The 15537-nt window shown below is 34.7% G+C and overlaps 3 protein-coding genes across 8 annotated transcripts in view; 2 read left to right on the top strand and 1 right to left on the bottom strand.

The window, feature by feature from the left end:
* Positions 1 to 3006, top strand: part of LOC123875157 (ETS-like protein pointed) — a 199542-nt gene extending 196536 nt beyond the window's left edge. For all 6 annotated transcript variants that reach the window (XM_045920839.1, XM_045920840.1, XM_045920842.1 and 3 more), the window contains one exon: positions 540 to 3006. In XM_045920839.1, the coding sequence (XP_045776795.1) occupies positions 540 to 603 (64 nt within the window). In that variant the 3' untranslated portion in view covers positions 604 to 3006. The remainder of the gene's footprint in view (positions 1 to 539) is intronic.
* Positions 3007 to 3839: 833 nt separating this feature from the next.
* On the top strand, positions 3840 to 7841 carry LOC123874765 (39S ribosomal protein L37, mitochondrial). Its single transcript, XM_045920255.1, has 5 exons — positions 3840 to 4143; positions 4741 to 5088; positions 5668 to 5957; positions 6385 to 6554; positions 7538 to 7841. The coding sequence occupies exons 1-5, from the start codon at positions 3965 to 3967 to the stop codon at positions 7784 to 7786; spliced, it is 1236 nt and encodes a 411-aa protein (XP_045776211.1). The 5' UTR covers positions 3840 to 3964; the 3' UTR covers positions 7787 to 7841.
* Positions 7842 to 7906: 65 nt separating this feature from the next.
* Positions 7907 to 15376, bottom strand: LOC123874764 (E3 ubiquitin-protein ligase synoviolin). The gene is made up of 11 exons (XM_045920254.1): positions 15054 to 15376; positions 14555 to 14647; positions 13820 to 13972; positions 13129 to 13323; positions 11932 to 12116; positions 11259 to 11401; positions 10622 to 10870; positions 10125 to 10249; positions 8984 to 9102; positions 8368 to 8523; positions 7907 to 8140 (listed from the first exon to the last, which is right to left on the bottom strand). The coding sequence occupies exons 1-11, from the start codon at positions 15186 to 15188 to the stop codon at positions 8071 to 8073; spliced, it is 1623 nt and encodes a 540-aa protein (XP_045776210.1). The 5' UTR covers positions 15189 to 15376; the 3' UTR covers positions 7907 to 8070.
* Between the last annotated feature and the right edge of the window lie 161 nt (positions 15377 to 15537).

The raw sequence follows: 15537 nt of genomic DNA on the forward strand, positions 1-15537 counted from the left end.
CACAAGTTGTATGTTTTTGTTTAGTACAAACAAGGTGTGAATGGCTCTATAGGTACTCAATATACCTATGCACTAAGTACTATGTATTCGGTAAGTTCCAATGTAGCTATGCACTAAGTACTTCCCATGTATTCAGTAATTCCCTACAAAAAACGTGCGTGTGTTGATGCCTTGTAAAAGAGGTCTGAGTGCGATAGAAAATTTTCTGACAGACAGTTTCTAATGATATCCTTAAACCGTCTAAACGCACCATCTCCGCTGTTGAAGACGAAGTCCTCCTTTCTTTAGGTTATCCTGACAATGAATGATTCTAATGGAATTATAGGGAATAATATATTCCCGCAGGTATACCTACAGATAATAATTTGTTGAATAATTTGTCTAAGTACCATAAGTATGACCTCATTGAGTTTGATTGATCACACGGGAATCAAATACGCTCGCAGCTCCGAATAACCTCTTAATTATTTAAAAAACGTTTTCCTAAATCGATGTTCGCATAAGTAAAAAATCATTCTTAATTATTTTTTTCTTTGTAGGATCTCACCAGAGCAGCTGCACGCAATGTACGAGCCTAAAATGGAGAAAAAAGACGACGACTGATCCCGACTCCACTCGACCGTGTCTCACCACATTCATTTAGTAAATTAATAAATGGAAAAACGGACTTCAAAAATTACCTTCTCAACCGTATTCAGTGAAAAAAAGCCATACAAGTGTACGTTATTTTTTATTTGTCAAAAAGATAACGTTTTCAATTTTTTTTTTCTCAAGCGGAGCGCAAATGCCCCTACTACGGGACCGTACCGTAGCTGAGACAAAAACTCTCATAATATGGTCATGAAACTAAATCATTTGTATTCATTTTCTAATGAAAGTCATATAATATAACAAGTGTAATAAGTACACAGATGCCGCTACATCTTTGAATATTTTTTTTTATCTTCATTTAATGTAACGTAGATTTTTCATATTAAAATGTCGTATTTGATCTCATGCACATCCACCAGTGGAATTTATTTACTTACTAATGAGGTTTACGACTACATGGTTCTATACCTACTCCATAACATACCTACATCTGCTTCAGTTTTCCTTAGTTTGCTTAAAAAATAAACAAATCGCAGAATCCTCAAAGAAACGCGTAAACGATGCCATTTGCCCGGCGCTTTAGACCTTCTGGAGTTAGGTTTTGCACTCTCATGATTTTGTTGTCAGTTTGCGGTAATAAGGTAGCATCGGCCGCGTATAGTGCGCCTGTTTCGCATTTCAGCGAGAAATTACTTGTTCACCTTTTAAGTAAACTAAGGAAACTAAAGTATACATATTTTAAGTATCAGATTAACCAACGGTGCCTTATCACATACAAACTGTTGTTAATTTTTAATATACTTAAATTAAATTAGACATTGATTTAAAATAAAAAAGTTTTCAATTTTATGCATCCAAAATTTTTATAAATTCATAAATGGTATTTTATGTTAAGAAATATAAATTTATGTAATCTGATCTGATATTTTGTATTCTAAAGTTTGTAAAACTTCAATTTTTTCTGTTTTTTATTATAAATCAATGTCGTTCGATGCAATCCTAAAAGCAAAACTTAGATAGGTACTAATCTTGTTCTTAGCACTGGAATTATGGAGGCTCTCCTAAATAGTTATGTTTAAAATGATTTTACAAAATATAACGCCTTTATCCCATGTTTATGAATTCGTTTTACGCTCGTTTGGAATCCTTTTTGGGTCCAAATTCCCTTTTTACACTTGTACCAAGTAGGTATCTTCCAAACATCCGTAAAATAACATACTTAGGTATCTACTTGTTGTCTAATAGATACCATTCATTATTTTCAATCACATTACCTACACTATCAACTCGTATCAATTACTCCTGCAGTACTGAGATATCATTTACAATAGATTAGTGAATATTCTGCTATCAATTTAATAATATTGTAAATATAAGTTAATTTTGTTACTTTAAAAAAATAATTAGGTATTATATTATTATAATAGGTATTAAGTGTTGTATGTTTGATTCGCAAATTGTTGCAATATGCGGTTAAATTAATGCATAGTTAGAATGATGACGGACAAGAAATATCTATTTAATTCAATAAAGTCCAAAGATTATTGAAATCTATCCACGTGCCCACCAATTGGTAAAAAACGACTGTGAAATCACCAAAGGGACTTCACTTCGATATTGTAAAACTTAAAGAAGTTTAATTTATAAACCCTCGATATTAATAAAATGGTGGATTTTTTTATTCTGGAGAATATTAAGCAACACCGGGTGACGTCAACTTGTCTCTGATCTCGTGGTAAGGGATTGTATGTCTTACTGAATAGTTATGAAATTAATTAGTTGTATTATTTTCAATTTTTATAGCTCCTAGCATACACCGAAGATATTTCGATAAGTTTTATTTTGTAAAGTATTACTCCTCCATCAATATTATACTGTTTATTTCGTTGATCAATATAATTGAGCGATTCATACTTACATCCAAAACCCAATGTTTTATGAACGGCTTTCAACTGGATGTAGAACAATTAGCTAATGAAATAAATACTTACATATTATTCATTCAATACATTAGCACCTAATGATATTATTTTTAAATCAGAACACAAAAATGTATTTTCAATTATGAATAAAGAAAATTCTGCCCTAGTTGAAGGCCGGTTTTATCGTGTAGTTTACCACCAGTTTTACCTTTTTTTTTAATTTCAGTTTTATGCTAAGTAATTTTGTATTGTAAAATGAATATGAGTGAATAAATAAATCATTCATTCAATACATAAATATCCTTATTTCAACGATGTCTTCCCCGTGCTAACATTAAAGTGAAGATAGGAAATAACTATGTATAGAGATTAAAAATTCTGAATAAAAATGTTATTTAAATGATATTTGTGTTATCAGCCAAATTGATGTACCTATCAGTGTTGTATGTATTGATGGAAGATATAAATTTAAATATATATATTTACGAAATTACGTGCTGTTTTTCTGAAACTAAGTACATAACCAAAGTAGGTACCCACATTTTCATTCCCAAGTAAGTATACTGCATGATGCAAAGCTTTCAAAATATAATAGCTTTAGGCGAGAGTCGAGATTGGTACCTATCTACTATCGTCTGACCGATTAATTCAGCAGATAAACATCTGATTTCTAGCAGCTAAGGCTTCATCGAGACGCTCGGAGGCGGCACGCTGCTTGTGTGCATTGTAATGAAATTCTGAAAGATCGGCTTATATTCCGTTTAGCCACCCTTAGTGTGCATACTTAGAAACGCGTGTCTATCTACCCATACCGTCAGTAGAATTTATATATTATTATTTTTAAGTCAGGGGTGGACACCCTAGGGTGGATAAATGACTCGCACGTGACTATTTTTTTTTAACAGGGATTTAGGGTAGTATTTTAATGGCCTAAATCAAGGTTTTACAAAAAAAATTAAGGTAAGTAATAATTTAGGATGTCCTACAGAAATTAAGATAAACCAAAAATAGTAGAAACGTAGAAACACCGCCCTCCCACCACCACGTGGCCACCACCAGGGCATCACAGTCCCGCTATGGTTATTCAAATGGGTATTCTCTGACCAGAGTCTCTGAAAAAAAATAACATTATTCAAAAGGGCAAGAATCCAGAGTCGTAAAGCTAGTTGAGAAAAAATAACATTTTTTTCTGGCTTTCCGGCTCTGGATTCTAGGCTTTAGTCTATAACATCTACTTTTTTAATTTAGTTTACGGCCCTAGACATCACTTTTTTGAGGCCTATAACATCCACTTGTCATTGTCAACCACAGACTGATAATTGTGTCAATTGTCAATGTCATCTATATTCGGACTTCGGTGTTTTGGTCCTAATTTTTCTAAAAATCAAAAATTGTATATTTTATCGTGAATAAATTTATTCCAGTTTGAAAAGTGATAAATAAACGTTAAAATGAAATTATCGAAGGTTTTGTACCGACAACATATAGGGTTTATGTTTAAAAAACATTGGTTGATCCAAGGAAAACGCGTGCCGATTGATACGGGGTTGGAAGAAAGTCTAAAAGCAAAAGGTATACCAGTTGAAGATGCTCTGGAGTTCGTGAAAGAGAAACAAGAACCCAGGGAGAGGTAACTCTTTTCAAATTAATCATAAAATTATTTTTTAATACCACAAATTTTGTTGTATCAATTTAAATAACTACAATAATATATATTTCTATTAGAAACTGAAACTTTTTATTTGTTCACTCATTAAATGCTCTTATTAACTATACTAGCATTCCACAGAAAGGTTCCTGAATCGATAATTATTTCTAGTATTAGCCCCTCAAGCATCAAACTAAATCACATCACATTTGCTTTTGTCTGAAATTATGATAGACACTTCTGTTTTAGCTTTGTATTTTCAACAGCTAGTGTTAGTAAATCCGAAAGATAATAATTTATTGCAATCTTTGCATTGCTTCTATTGAAGTTTGGGGCTAGGGCTGTAAAATTGGGATTTATTGTTGTTTCTGAAATTCTTGCTGGTTCTTCTCAGTAGAATAAGCATTTTGAACCAGTGTTAGATTCAGTGACAATTCTAATATTTATTTGAATAAAAATCTTTCTATTTCTATCATTGTAATCTTTGTTGTAATTGATGTTTATAATAAAATATAATATCACATTCAAGCATGTTATAATGCTAAGTATATTTTGATATTTTTATGTCAATCGTTGCAGGTTTGAAATCATAGGACCACATGAACATATCAAGCCACTTGATGAAAATCATCCAGACTATAAACAAAGGCCATGTTTAACTCTTAAACATACCAGCGTTCTGCTAGAAGGAATATCACAAGCTCAAGTATTAACTAAAACAATCATAGCAGAAGATAAGCTTCCTCACAGGATTGAAGAGCTGGCTGAGGTATCAGCTCCTAAAGCTATTCATGAGGGAGTAAAGAAGGCAATTTTAAGTGCAAATGTATTTGATTGTGAGCAAAAGAAGTTGCCCAAAATTAAAGAGTCAGAAAGACCAGCTTTTAACTTTCCGAGAATATTAGGCATCTCTGACAGAAGGAGAAAGTGAGTAAATTATGTCAAAATTGTATTATGAAAATAATCACTTGTAAAATTATGTAACATGCTACTTGGTGAAGTCATCTGCACACTAGCACAAAAGTAAGATAATAAAAATATTTCATAGTGCATTTTTAGCACAAGAAGATCCTATTTAGCAGTTACCTAATTTTCTTTCTTAATATAAGTTACTAGAGGATGCCCGCGACTTCGCCCTCGTGGATTTAGGTTTTTAAAGATCCTGTAGGGACTGTTTGATTTTCCGGGATAAAAAGTTGCCTATCTCAATTACAGGGATGTAAGCTACCTCAGTACCCAATTCCATACAAATCGGTTAAGCAGATGGGTCTTTAGGAATCCGAGGGAACTCTGATTTTTGGGGATGAAAAGTAGCCTATGTCCGTCCCCGGGATATAAGCTGACTCTGTACCAAATTTTGTCCGAATCGGTTAAACTGTTGGGCCGTGAAAAGGTAGCAGACAGAGAGACAGATACTTTCGAATTTATAATACTCGTATTAGTATGGATAAATAGGGATTTTTATACCAATTATTGATATTGAAAATTGATATTATTATGTTGCAGCGAAATTCTCACTAACAAGCTACTCCAACTTGTAGAAAAAAGCAATGATGTGGAAGTTACTCAAAACAAATATGTGGTAAACGAAGTTGAGTGTCACAGTGTCTTTGACAAGGAAGGTGACTTAATACAATTTCAAGATGTCTCTGGAATTCTTGTTACAAGCAATAAGCCACTGAAGCATGAGCTGAGTGAATCTGATATACCATTCATTGAAATACCTGACTTGTATCCTGTTAAACATACTGTTACCTTGCCACCTGAACACTTTTATGATGAAAATAGCAAATATCGTAAGTACCTATAGAGTGACATAAATAATATAACAATAATTCACTACCCATATTATAAATGCAAAAGTGTGTTTGTCCTCCAAGCATGCCACAATGAAGCAATGGATCAATGTGATTTTCTTTCAAAGCACAAAAGGAGGATTACATTCTTATGCTCTCTGATTTTATGCACTTTAATGTGCAGGCTGAAAAGATTCAGCGTAAACTACGGTTTGTGTAAATTATGAATTATTTTATCCTGGAAATACAGAAATAAATAAATAATTAGTTAGAATTTATATACATACCTCCAATTAAGCAAGAAGTCTCAAACATGTCGATACTATAATCTCAGAGAAGAAACCTTTACTTCAAAGACCAAAGTTTTGATTTGTAAAAAGAATAGACTAATCAATGTATGAAATTCTAGTATTCGAATTTTTTTTAGCCCTGCGTCCAAGCGTGTCTAAAAAGCATCCTCACACCACCTGGCTCCATTTCAACAGAACCGAAGTGGGCAACCTGTATGAGACGCCAGTCACCCCCACTCAAATTTTGGGGCGCTCATTGACGCATGCATTCACTGTAGCATCGGCATATGCAAAACAACTACATGGGGTAATGAAGTAACTTATTATGTCAACCTCCCTCGCTGCATGTAGCACGCTACGTTCGCAGTCACATTAAGCTATAATCAAGCATAAAGTAACAACTAACTCTGGAACAACTAAAGATAGTAACAACTAAAGATGATATCATAGATAGATATATATCTTTATTACAGAAAATCCTTACTAATATTGTAACTAGAAAAGTGTGTCTGTTACCTTCTCACGATCCATCTGTTTAATCAATTTTGACGTTTGGTACAGTGGATAGCTCCCTCCAAAAAAGCATTTGCATCCCATAGAGAAGCATAGGCTGGTTTATATAACAGAAAATCAAAGTGTTTCCAAAGAATTCTTAAAGTTATTTATTTATTTAGAAAACTTTATTGCACTACCTACCTTTATTGCACTAACTATATATTTAAAAGTTAGTACAGAGTACAATACAGTTACAGTTAGTACAGAGTTTATTTGCATTTTGGAGATAGATATAGATTTTTTTATACCTGAAAAATGAAAGAGTTCCCACATTATTTTAAAACCCTAAATCCATGGTGATGAGTCATGGTCATCATCATTTTCTATGATTCACACAGACACTTTTGTAACACAGTATTGGATCTCCATCTTTTTTGCTAGATAGTTTTTTTTTGTTTTTGTTTTGTAAGAATTTTTGTGTGAATCATGTCTTTTTTCATTCATTCATGTTAGAAAAGTGTTCATGTGAACAATTGTTTTTTTTTGGTGTAGTTTCTCTATCCTTGACTATTTTTGGCACCTTGTATAAACCAGCCTCAACTTACTTCTTGATCTGACCTATAAAATCAATTCTTGGTTATCAAAGTATTAATTAGACTCAGTAATATGTGGTTGGCTGGTCGCATGGGATAGTGTAAATGTGTCCAGTCCTTAAATGAAATATTACTGTATAGTTCCATGATAAAACTTTTATGTTCTATAATAAGCATTTACAATAAGTTATGTTTGTTACAGGAGGATGTAAAGGACCTACCTGAGCCAATACACATAAATTGCATTCAAACCGATGGACAACGCTTCCATTTTGGTGTGTTTGAACTAAATACCCTGAACGTAGATGGTACAGACGGAACAAAAAATGTTTGGTATTGCAAAAACGATGTTAAACTGTACGATTCGAGCCGTTATTTAAGTGGTATGCCTGTATTAGAAAATTACAACCCTAATGTGTATGGTTATATCAACGCTTTTTACAACTGTTAAGAAAACTTGTATAAACTTATTATATTACAGTTAAATAAATAGATTATAGCAAAACGTTTTAAGTTTTTCATTGACTAATTTTTCAGTGACCAATGAAGTGCAAGAGAAAAGAAATTTGCATTTTTAAATGTATTCATGTATATATCCAAATATATTTACAAGGACACAAATACATTTACATTTGATTAGAATACACAATGCTTGCAAGTTGCACGTACCAAAACACTTTGTACATTTAAATTAGCAAGTAAGGAGAGTGGGACACAATTGTTTGTTTAGCACATTCACTTTTCTGTACTGAATTTTTGTAATCGACGTCTCCGGAGCTCTTCCGCGTCGGCGTCGGATTTCTCCCTGGGGAAAAAAACATTATTAATTTTCCTTCTTTCTGCATTTCATTGAAAAAGTCTTATTGAAGAAGAGTGAACAGGGATCTTCTAGGCATGTGCGCTCCACCTTAGGCTGCATTATCATCTACTATTGTGATTGCAATAAGGAGCAAGCTTATAATATAGTTTAAAAAAATATTCCTCATTACTGAAGGTTGTAGTGTAACCTGATACCTGAACCTGTGATATTACCTATTAGAATCTAGTGTGGTTTCCGCCGCATCGAAGCTGAAATCATCCCTGCTCGTGGACGGGCCAGCAGTGGGCCTGTACGTGGACGTGGTGGGCACCACGTCTGGTTCAGTCTTCACCTTCACTGGCGACGGCTCCGGGGAAGGTTCTGTTCGGCTGCAAATCAAATTATAGATGTTTCAATCGATTTGGGCTGACAAATGCTGATGATAGCATTCATAATGCGAGTTTTTTAGTGTCAAATCTTTAGCGGCCAAAAACCTCCTTCGGCTTGGGTCAAAATGGGCCGAAGTTACGAGCAAGCGCCGAAATTGAACACTGTTTTTATACTAATTAATATTTATTTACTTTTACGTAAATAAATACATAATGGTAATAATTGACATTATTTGTGGCAAGTACAGGGAGACAACAGGAAACAGCAAACTTAAAAAAAAACATAATTTTGTTCAACTTTTAGCCAATTTGGAACTGAATTTCTTTAATTTTCTATAACTTTGATAATACTAATAACTTTTAGCTACGGCTTTAGCCGAAGTTTCTACTGTGTGGTGATGCACTTTCCAGGCTGATGGATGGATGATTGCAGTATCGAGGGAATTTGAGTATAACTTACATAATTTCAGTTTGCGTAGCGACGTTGGAGCAGTTGAGGGGCAGGTTGGCCACCACGTTGGAGTACTGCTGCATGAGCAGCACCGACGCGTCCAGCATGGCTTGTATCTCGCGAAGCAGCTGCAAGGTGAACAACTTTAATAAAAGCGGCAAATTGCCACAGAGTACACTCAGGAACTTCACAACCTCCTTCACTATTCTACAACAGAATAGGGAGAAACCGTGAACTCCATCCTAATGTGGTCAGCACGCAATTCACTTTTTATAGTCATAAGTACCGTGCCGTAATGTGTAGCTCAAAATAGACTGTGATGTGATGACATTAAAATTCCGATTTCAAAGATATATTTTTTTAGCCATATTGATTTTTGTTATTATTCACAGTGCCAAAGTTGAGACTCATAATAATGCGATCAAAAATAGGTAAAACAAGTGTAAATTAAAAATTTATAACACCCCCGACAAGTGAAGGTTACAGTAATAACTAGAAAAAAGCTGATAACTTTCAAACGGCTGAACCGATTTTCTTGAATTATAGCTAAGAACACTCTCGATTAAGCCACCTTTCAAACAAAAAAAACTAAATTAAAATCGGTCCATTGGTTTAGGAGCTACGATGCCACAGACAGATACACAGATACACACGTCAAACTTATAACACCCCTCTTTTTTGGTCGGGGGTTAATAATGCTCAGTATTAAAATAAATAAAAACATATAATAAAATATGATAACCTAAAAATAAATAATAAATATGATGACAAAGGGAACATGCTTCTTTGTTTCTTTCTATTCATTTGGATATAAAAATTCACATAGTATCTGCGGGGTGATTCGCTAACTCAGTGATCATCACTAAATGAAGGCCATCAAGCTCATTGGACAGTGGCTGGTTCTACATTGCTGCATCATTAAGCGACATAAGCATAATTGTTTGTAGAAAACCTTCAATGGTTTAAAAACAAATGCCAAAATGTGAGCACGATGGGCAGGCCCTAGCTTGTCTATTCAGATATGTTCTTAGGAGATTCTTAAGCCTCATAATAGGCATTGAGGTTGTGGGTATTTTAATGGGCAGAAACATCACACAAGCCGATTTCTCTCTCAGGAAGCTGGATATGTTTAGGAGACCTTGGTAAGTACCTGCAATCGTGCTTCGATGTTCCTCCTCTCAGTGCCCTCCATGCGTTGCAACTCCTCCACAGTGAGGCTGGCGAGCGACGCGGGGCGCGGAGGCGGCGGCGGTGGCATGCCCCAACCCATCATCGCTGGCAGAACAAATGAAGAAGCCATTTTTTGGAAATCCTTACTTAATTTACAATACATCTACATTTATTACAAATAAAGGGTGTAGGTTTGTGTATGTGTGTGTGGACTGGAAAAGTGATCTTCAGATCCAGAACCACTGCACAATTTGAAAAATTCTTTCACCATTTAATTTTAAAAGGTAAATTATTCCCAGCAATATGATCACTATCTACTAATTCTATATCTATGATTATTATTCTGTGATTGTATCTATGCCAGATGGACGGATGGATGGATAGATAATTATAATTACTGTTCAACCTCTATGTTGAACCATAAACTGATTAACCGTATTTATTTTTAGGGTTTCTAATATATGTAAGTGAACTTACGTGGCGGCGGCATGTTGGGGAAGGGCGGTGGGACGGGTGCAGCGGGTGGCGGCGGCGTAGGTGCGTTAGCGTTGGGCGCGTTGGCGTGCGGTGCGTTGGCGTGCGGCGCCGGCGCGTTGGGGTTGGCTTGTTCCGGAGCCGGGGCGCGGAGCACGTTGAGACGGCACGTTGGACAGGTCTGTTGGCGTTGGAACCAAAGCCGGAGGCACGCCGCGTGGAATATGTGGTTGCATGGCAGTTTCTTTGCACCTATTAAATAACATTTACGCCTTAATTAATGACTTCATAGGTACCACACATCTACACAAAGATTGAGTTAAGAACTGAAAAGAAGTAAAGTTGATTTTGATATGGAAATATACTTCCTGTTTATCAATTTTACCCGCATTGCCCACTTTCGATCGAAGTTTGGCTAAAAGTACCAAAAGCAAAACCATCCATCATTTGGTTGATAACCAGAATTGTTTTTGAGATAAATAATCATTTTGGTAATAAAATACCAATAGTAAAATTGATCCAATCGGGATCAATTTTATCATTAAATCAATTGGATTAGCGTCAATCCGGCACTAGTACCCCTAAGTAGTAACTACAAACCCTGTTTTTAAGACCTAGAGTTAAAAAACGCGTATATTACCACTATGCATCTCCTCACGACAGATGATGCACTCGTTGTCGGCGGCGGCGAGCTCCTCGGACGTCGCGTCGGGATACAGAGTGTTCATGTTGCGGATAGCGCGCCGCGATAGTACCACGTCATTGTACGCCTTCTTGAAACTTCTACAATGACACACCAAATCCATGACTATAAAAACTGTTTAGCATGCTTAAAGTGTAACACTTTTAATGATATGATAAGCAAACAAATCGTTTCTCCTGTAACTTCTGAATCTGAAGGTAAGTTTTTACAACTGCAATACAGTTTTTAACTAATACAGACTAAAAAAAGTAAAGGCTTTTTTCATTTTTTTCGTCTTTTTTTCATCACTAATATTATAAAGGCGAAAGTTTGTGTGTATGTTTTCACGCAAAAACTACTAACCGAATTTGTCTGATAGATAGATAGATTATACCCTGGATTAAAACATAGGCTACTTTTAACTCGGAAAATCAAAGAGTTCCTACGGGATTTTGAAAAATCTAAATAAATGTAATAATGTTTTATTTACCAAAAAAACGTTGACAAAGGTATGATTTGGGCTACTAACTCCCAAAAAAGTAAAAACTGTGTTATGGGAGATATGTTGTGTGTTGTGTTATCTACGCGGACGAAGTCGCGGGTGTCAGCTAATACAAGATAAAGTTCTCACCTCATAGTTTCATACATAGGACGGAAGGCGAAGAGTGGCAGTGTGTAAATGCGCACCATGACTGCCACAAAGCCTACATACAGCAGCACTTTGAGGAAGTTGATCGCCAGCTCCGTGTAGAGCAGCACGGCCGCCTTGCTCTCCCAGGGCGCCTCCCACCGGGAGTCGATAGCGTGGAGGACGTACTGCAACAAGGCATTTTTCATCTCACTAGCTCGGAAAAGCAATAAATATTAGCTTGAAAACGGGCCAAGTGCGAACCCCTTGCGCAGTACCCGTTTGGGTACGGAACCCTAAAAATAAGATCCATGCAGATGAAACCACATCACATCACACTAATATAAAGGCGAAAGTTTGTATGTGTGTGTGTATATTTGTTACTCCTTCACGCAAAAACTACTGGACGGATTTGGCTGAAATTTGGAATGGAGATAGATAATATCCTGGATTAGCACATAGGCTACTTTTTTCCCGGAAAATCGAAGAGATCCCACGGAGTTTCGAAAAACCTAAATCCACGCGGGCGAAGTCGCGGGCATTGGCTAGTCAAATATAATAGCTAGTAGATATTTTTCTATGAATTTTAACTAAGCAATGTAAAGCAATTAGTACTGCAATATTAAGTTATTTGTAACCAATAACCAGTTTTGCTCTATTAAATACTGTTATGAGGCTGTTATTACATTTTTGTCTTCATCATTAATTAATATTTAAAGTCATCACTCTTTTTTTAGATATTTATTTTTATCTTGCAAAACATCATGGTACATTTAAAACAACATTCACATTTGAATAGTAAGATGAATTTTCTATTGCAGTTTGGAAGACTAAAGCTATTTAATTATGCTTAACTTTGACAAATAATATGATAAATAACTATAAAATTAAATAACAAACAGACATTAAACATAATAAGACAAATTAATCTATATTAATATTATTTACAACATTAAATTATATGAAAATGTGTCTGATTGTCTGTATGTCTGTTAGATTTTCACAGCCCATCTTTTTTACCCATTTTGACAAATTTGGTACACAGATAGCTTGCATCCTGAAGAAGGACATAGGCTATATTATTTTGCCCCAGAAAACCCAGCAGGATTTTAAAATCCTAAACTCTCCCAGGCAGAATCACAGTCATAATCTATTAATAAATGTGTATTAATAAAAAGTCAAAAACAAAAAAACACTTACCTTGATTAGAATATTCACAATCATTATAATAAGTATGCTATATTCAAATCCAAAGACTAATTGAACAGATGGGCCTTTGGTAGCAGTAAATAAATATGCATGGTGGATGAAATACAAGTCCGACTGGGCCAGAAGCATCAAGAGACTTAGGATCCTCACGTGAAACAGCCACCCTATCACTGGACTTCTCTCCATCTGCAAAACAGAATAATCATTGACTTAGGCAAACTAACCCCAGCTTAACATGGCTGGCCAGTAGAGAATTCCATCCACGCTCTTCTATCCAATCCTGAGATTTTGGGATTCTAAACAGAAAGCCAGCCCCAGGATTTTAGATTGGAGAAATCGTTAAAATTAGGTAAAAATCTGCATTTTTACTTTTTTTATTGATTGATCTTCTTCTTCTTTTTATCTTTAAATCTTATCAATAGGTATTATAGATGTAAAAAAAATTCATTACATCTTAATGTTACAGTGACTGAACCAATTTGGCTGAAATTTGGAATGGAGATAACATATAACCTGATTTAACACAGGCTTTTTAACCCAGAAAATCAAAGAGTTCCAATAGGATTTTTAAAAACTTATATCCAAGCAGATGAAGTCACGAGCATCATCTACTATTATATATTCTGTTCAAGTTAAGAGACATTTTATATTTAAAACCTAAAATGTTTAGTAATAAACTTACATAATCAACCCTGTCTTCAGCGAGCCAATGGAATGCCTTCAAGAACAGCAAAACAGTGAATAGTGCTATAAACTTAGGATTGAAATCATCTCGGAAAACTGTGAATGCCAGACATGTCTCAGTGATGGCGTACCAGGATCTCTCTATTAGGTGCTAAAAGAGATAACAGTAAAATCTTGTTTAATCTATCATAATTACTAACTGAAACTTATTTCCATACATATTCAACTTTTCCTTCAAACCTATAATATGCTATTACACTATGCATCTTCAGGCTGTTGGCTGCTAATTATTATTATATGTTGATGTCAGCATAGTGTGAAAACTTTTACATAATCTCTAAACTAAATGCTATCCCTTTTACAATACAGAAAAAAACAGCATTGCTGTAAGCCTATCAATTGAGTTTAAATTAGAGTTAGTAGACAACAAAATTAAAACTATTATGTTAAAAAGTTCAGATTAAAAATTGTGTCATCAAAATACTTTATATTCTAGTGACATTTCATCATCATTTGTGCTATCATGACTTATGTTACTTCCATAGTTGCAACAATACTATAGACTGTAGGAAGTAGGATCTCTTAATTTATCACCACCATCACCATTTGCGTTACTCTAATTTTATTATAACTTAATGTAACTTACGTAGTTCCAACACTGACAAGATTGTAGGTAGTAAGATTTCTTAAGTTGTAAAGTAAATATATTTAAAGAATAATATAATGTTTTTACCTCAAATTCTGCTGGCCGGAGTTGGCCAAAGAAGATTTTCCTAAGAATTTTACCCACCAATAAGACCAGTATAAAGGCTTGTAAGTACATTACCTGCAATTACAAAATGATACTGCAATTCATACTATTTTAAAAATAAATGTTTGTTTTATAAAATCCTAAGCATTGGCATATCATTCATCAAATGGTGTTCAAACTTCGTACAGCTGTCTTCGACACTTGCGTGAAGGTTTCTAAAACAGTACCATCACCGTATAATTAATAGGTGGCGCGTCAGTTGGATCAGAATGCAATCTGTTATGACTTATGACTTTAACAAAAATACTTTTGTTTATAATTTGTAAAGTAATTTGTAAATCCATTATCTTATCAAAGTAGTCGTAAAAATGTTGCTTTTTAATGAAAAATCATTAAAATAAAGACAATATTGCAATTACAAGGTCGAAAGGAAAGTTGTTCCAGAAACAACCAGACATTATGATAAACTTGTGTTACTTACAGCCATGGATGGGTTTGAATTGGTTAAATAAACTACGGATGGGTAAAATTGTTTCTTCTGGTAATAGGCATTGCCTATCACCACCGTAGTGAGGGCTACGGTGATTACAGTCGCTAGAACAGCCTTCATTTTCATTGAAATTAAATACACTTAACACGTCCATACACTAAAATTTACATGAATAACACTCCGCGAGTTTTCTAGGTACTCCGAAATCGCATTATTGTCAACAAATGCATTTTCAAAACATCGTTTCGTATCACTCGTTGGAGGAAAAAAACTAATTTTGACGTGTTCAATGTTCATTTGTGATTGTGTCAATTTTATTTTCTTCCACAGATTACATAGGTACCTCCTAATAGATAAATCTTAAAAAAAAAAAAACATTCGGATACACGTACTGTCATAAAATAAGTGATCAGTGTGTGTGTTCGTCGAGAATGTAGACGCATCCTTAGGTTGTCTATGGATTTAAGAAATATTT

Source organism: Maniola jurtina, chromosome 19 (assembly GCF_905333055.1).
Source record: "Maniola jurtina chromosome 19, ilManJurt1.1, whole genome shotgun sequence".
Classification (NCBI taxonomy): Eukaryota; Metazoa; Arthropoda; class Insecta; order Lepidoptera; family Nymphalidae; genus Maniola; species Maniola jurtina.

What these genes read in the sequence shown, in the direction of transcription:
- LOC123874765 (XM_045920255.1), top strand. Translation starts at nt 3,965, where the DNA reads ATGAAATTATCGAAGGTTTTGTACCGACAACATATAGGGTTTATGTTT. An exon ending in AAACAAGAACCCAGGGAGAG is followed by an intron (nt 4,144 to 4,740) that starts GTAACTCTTTTC and finishes CAATCGTTGCAG; the next exon opens with GTTTGAAATCATAGGACCAC. An exon ending in ATGCAAAACAACTACATGGG is followed by an intron (nt 6,555 to 7,537) that starts GTAATGAAGTAA and finishes TGTTTGTTACAG; the next exon opens with GAGGATGTAAAGGACCTACC.
- LOC123874764 (XM_045920254.1), bottom strand. Translation starts at nt 15,188, where the DNA reads ATGAAAATGAAGGCTGTTCTAGCGACTGTAATCACCGTAGCCCTCACT. An exon ending in ATTCAAACCCATCCATGGCT is followed by an intron (nt 14,648 to 15,053) that starts GTAAGTAACACA and finishes TTGTAATTGCAG; the next exon opens with GTAATGTACTTACAAGCCTT. An exon ending in CCCCAACATGCCGCCGCCAC is followed by an intron (nt 10,250 to 10,621) that starts GTAAGTTCACTT and finishes TTGTTCTGCCAG; the next exon opens with CGATGATGGGTTGGGGCATG.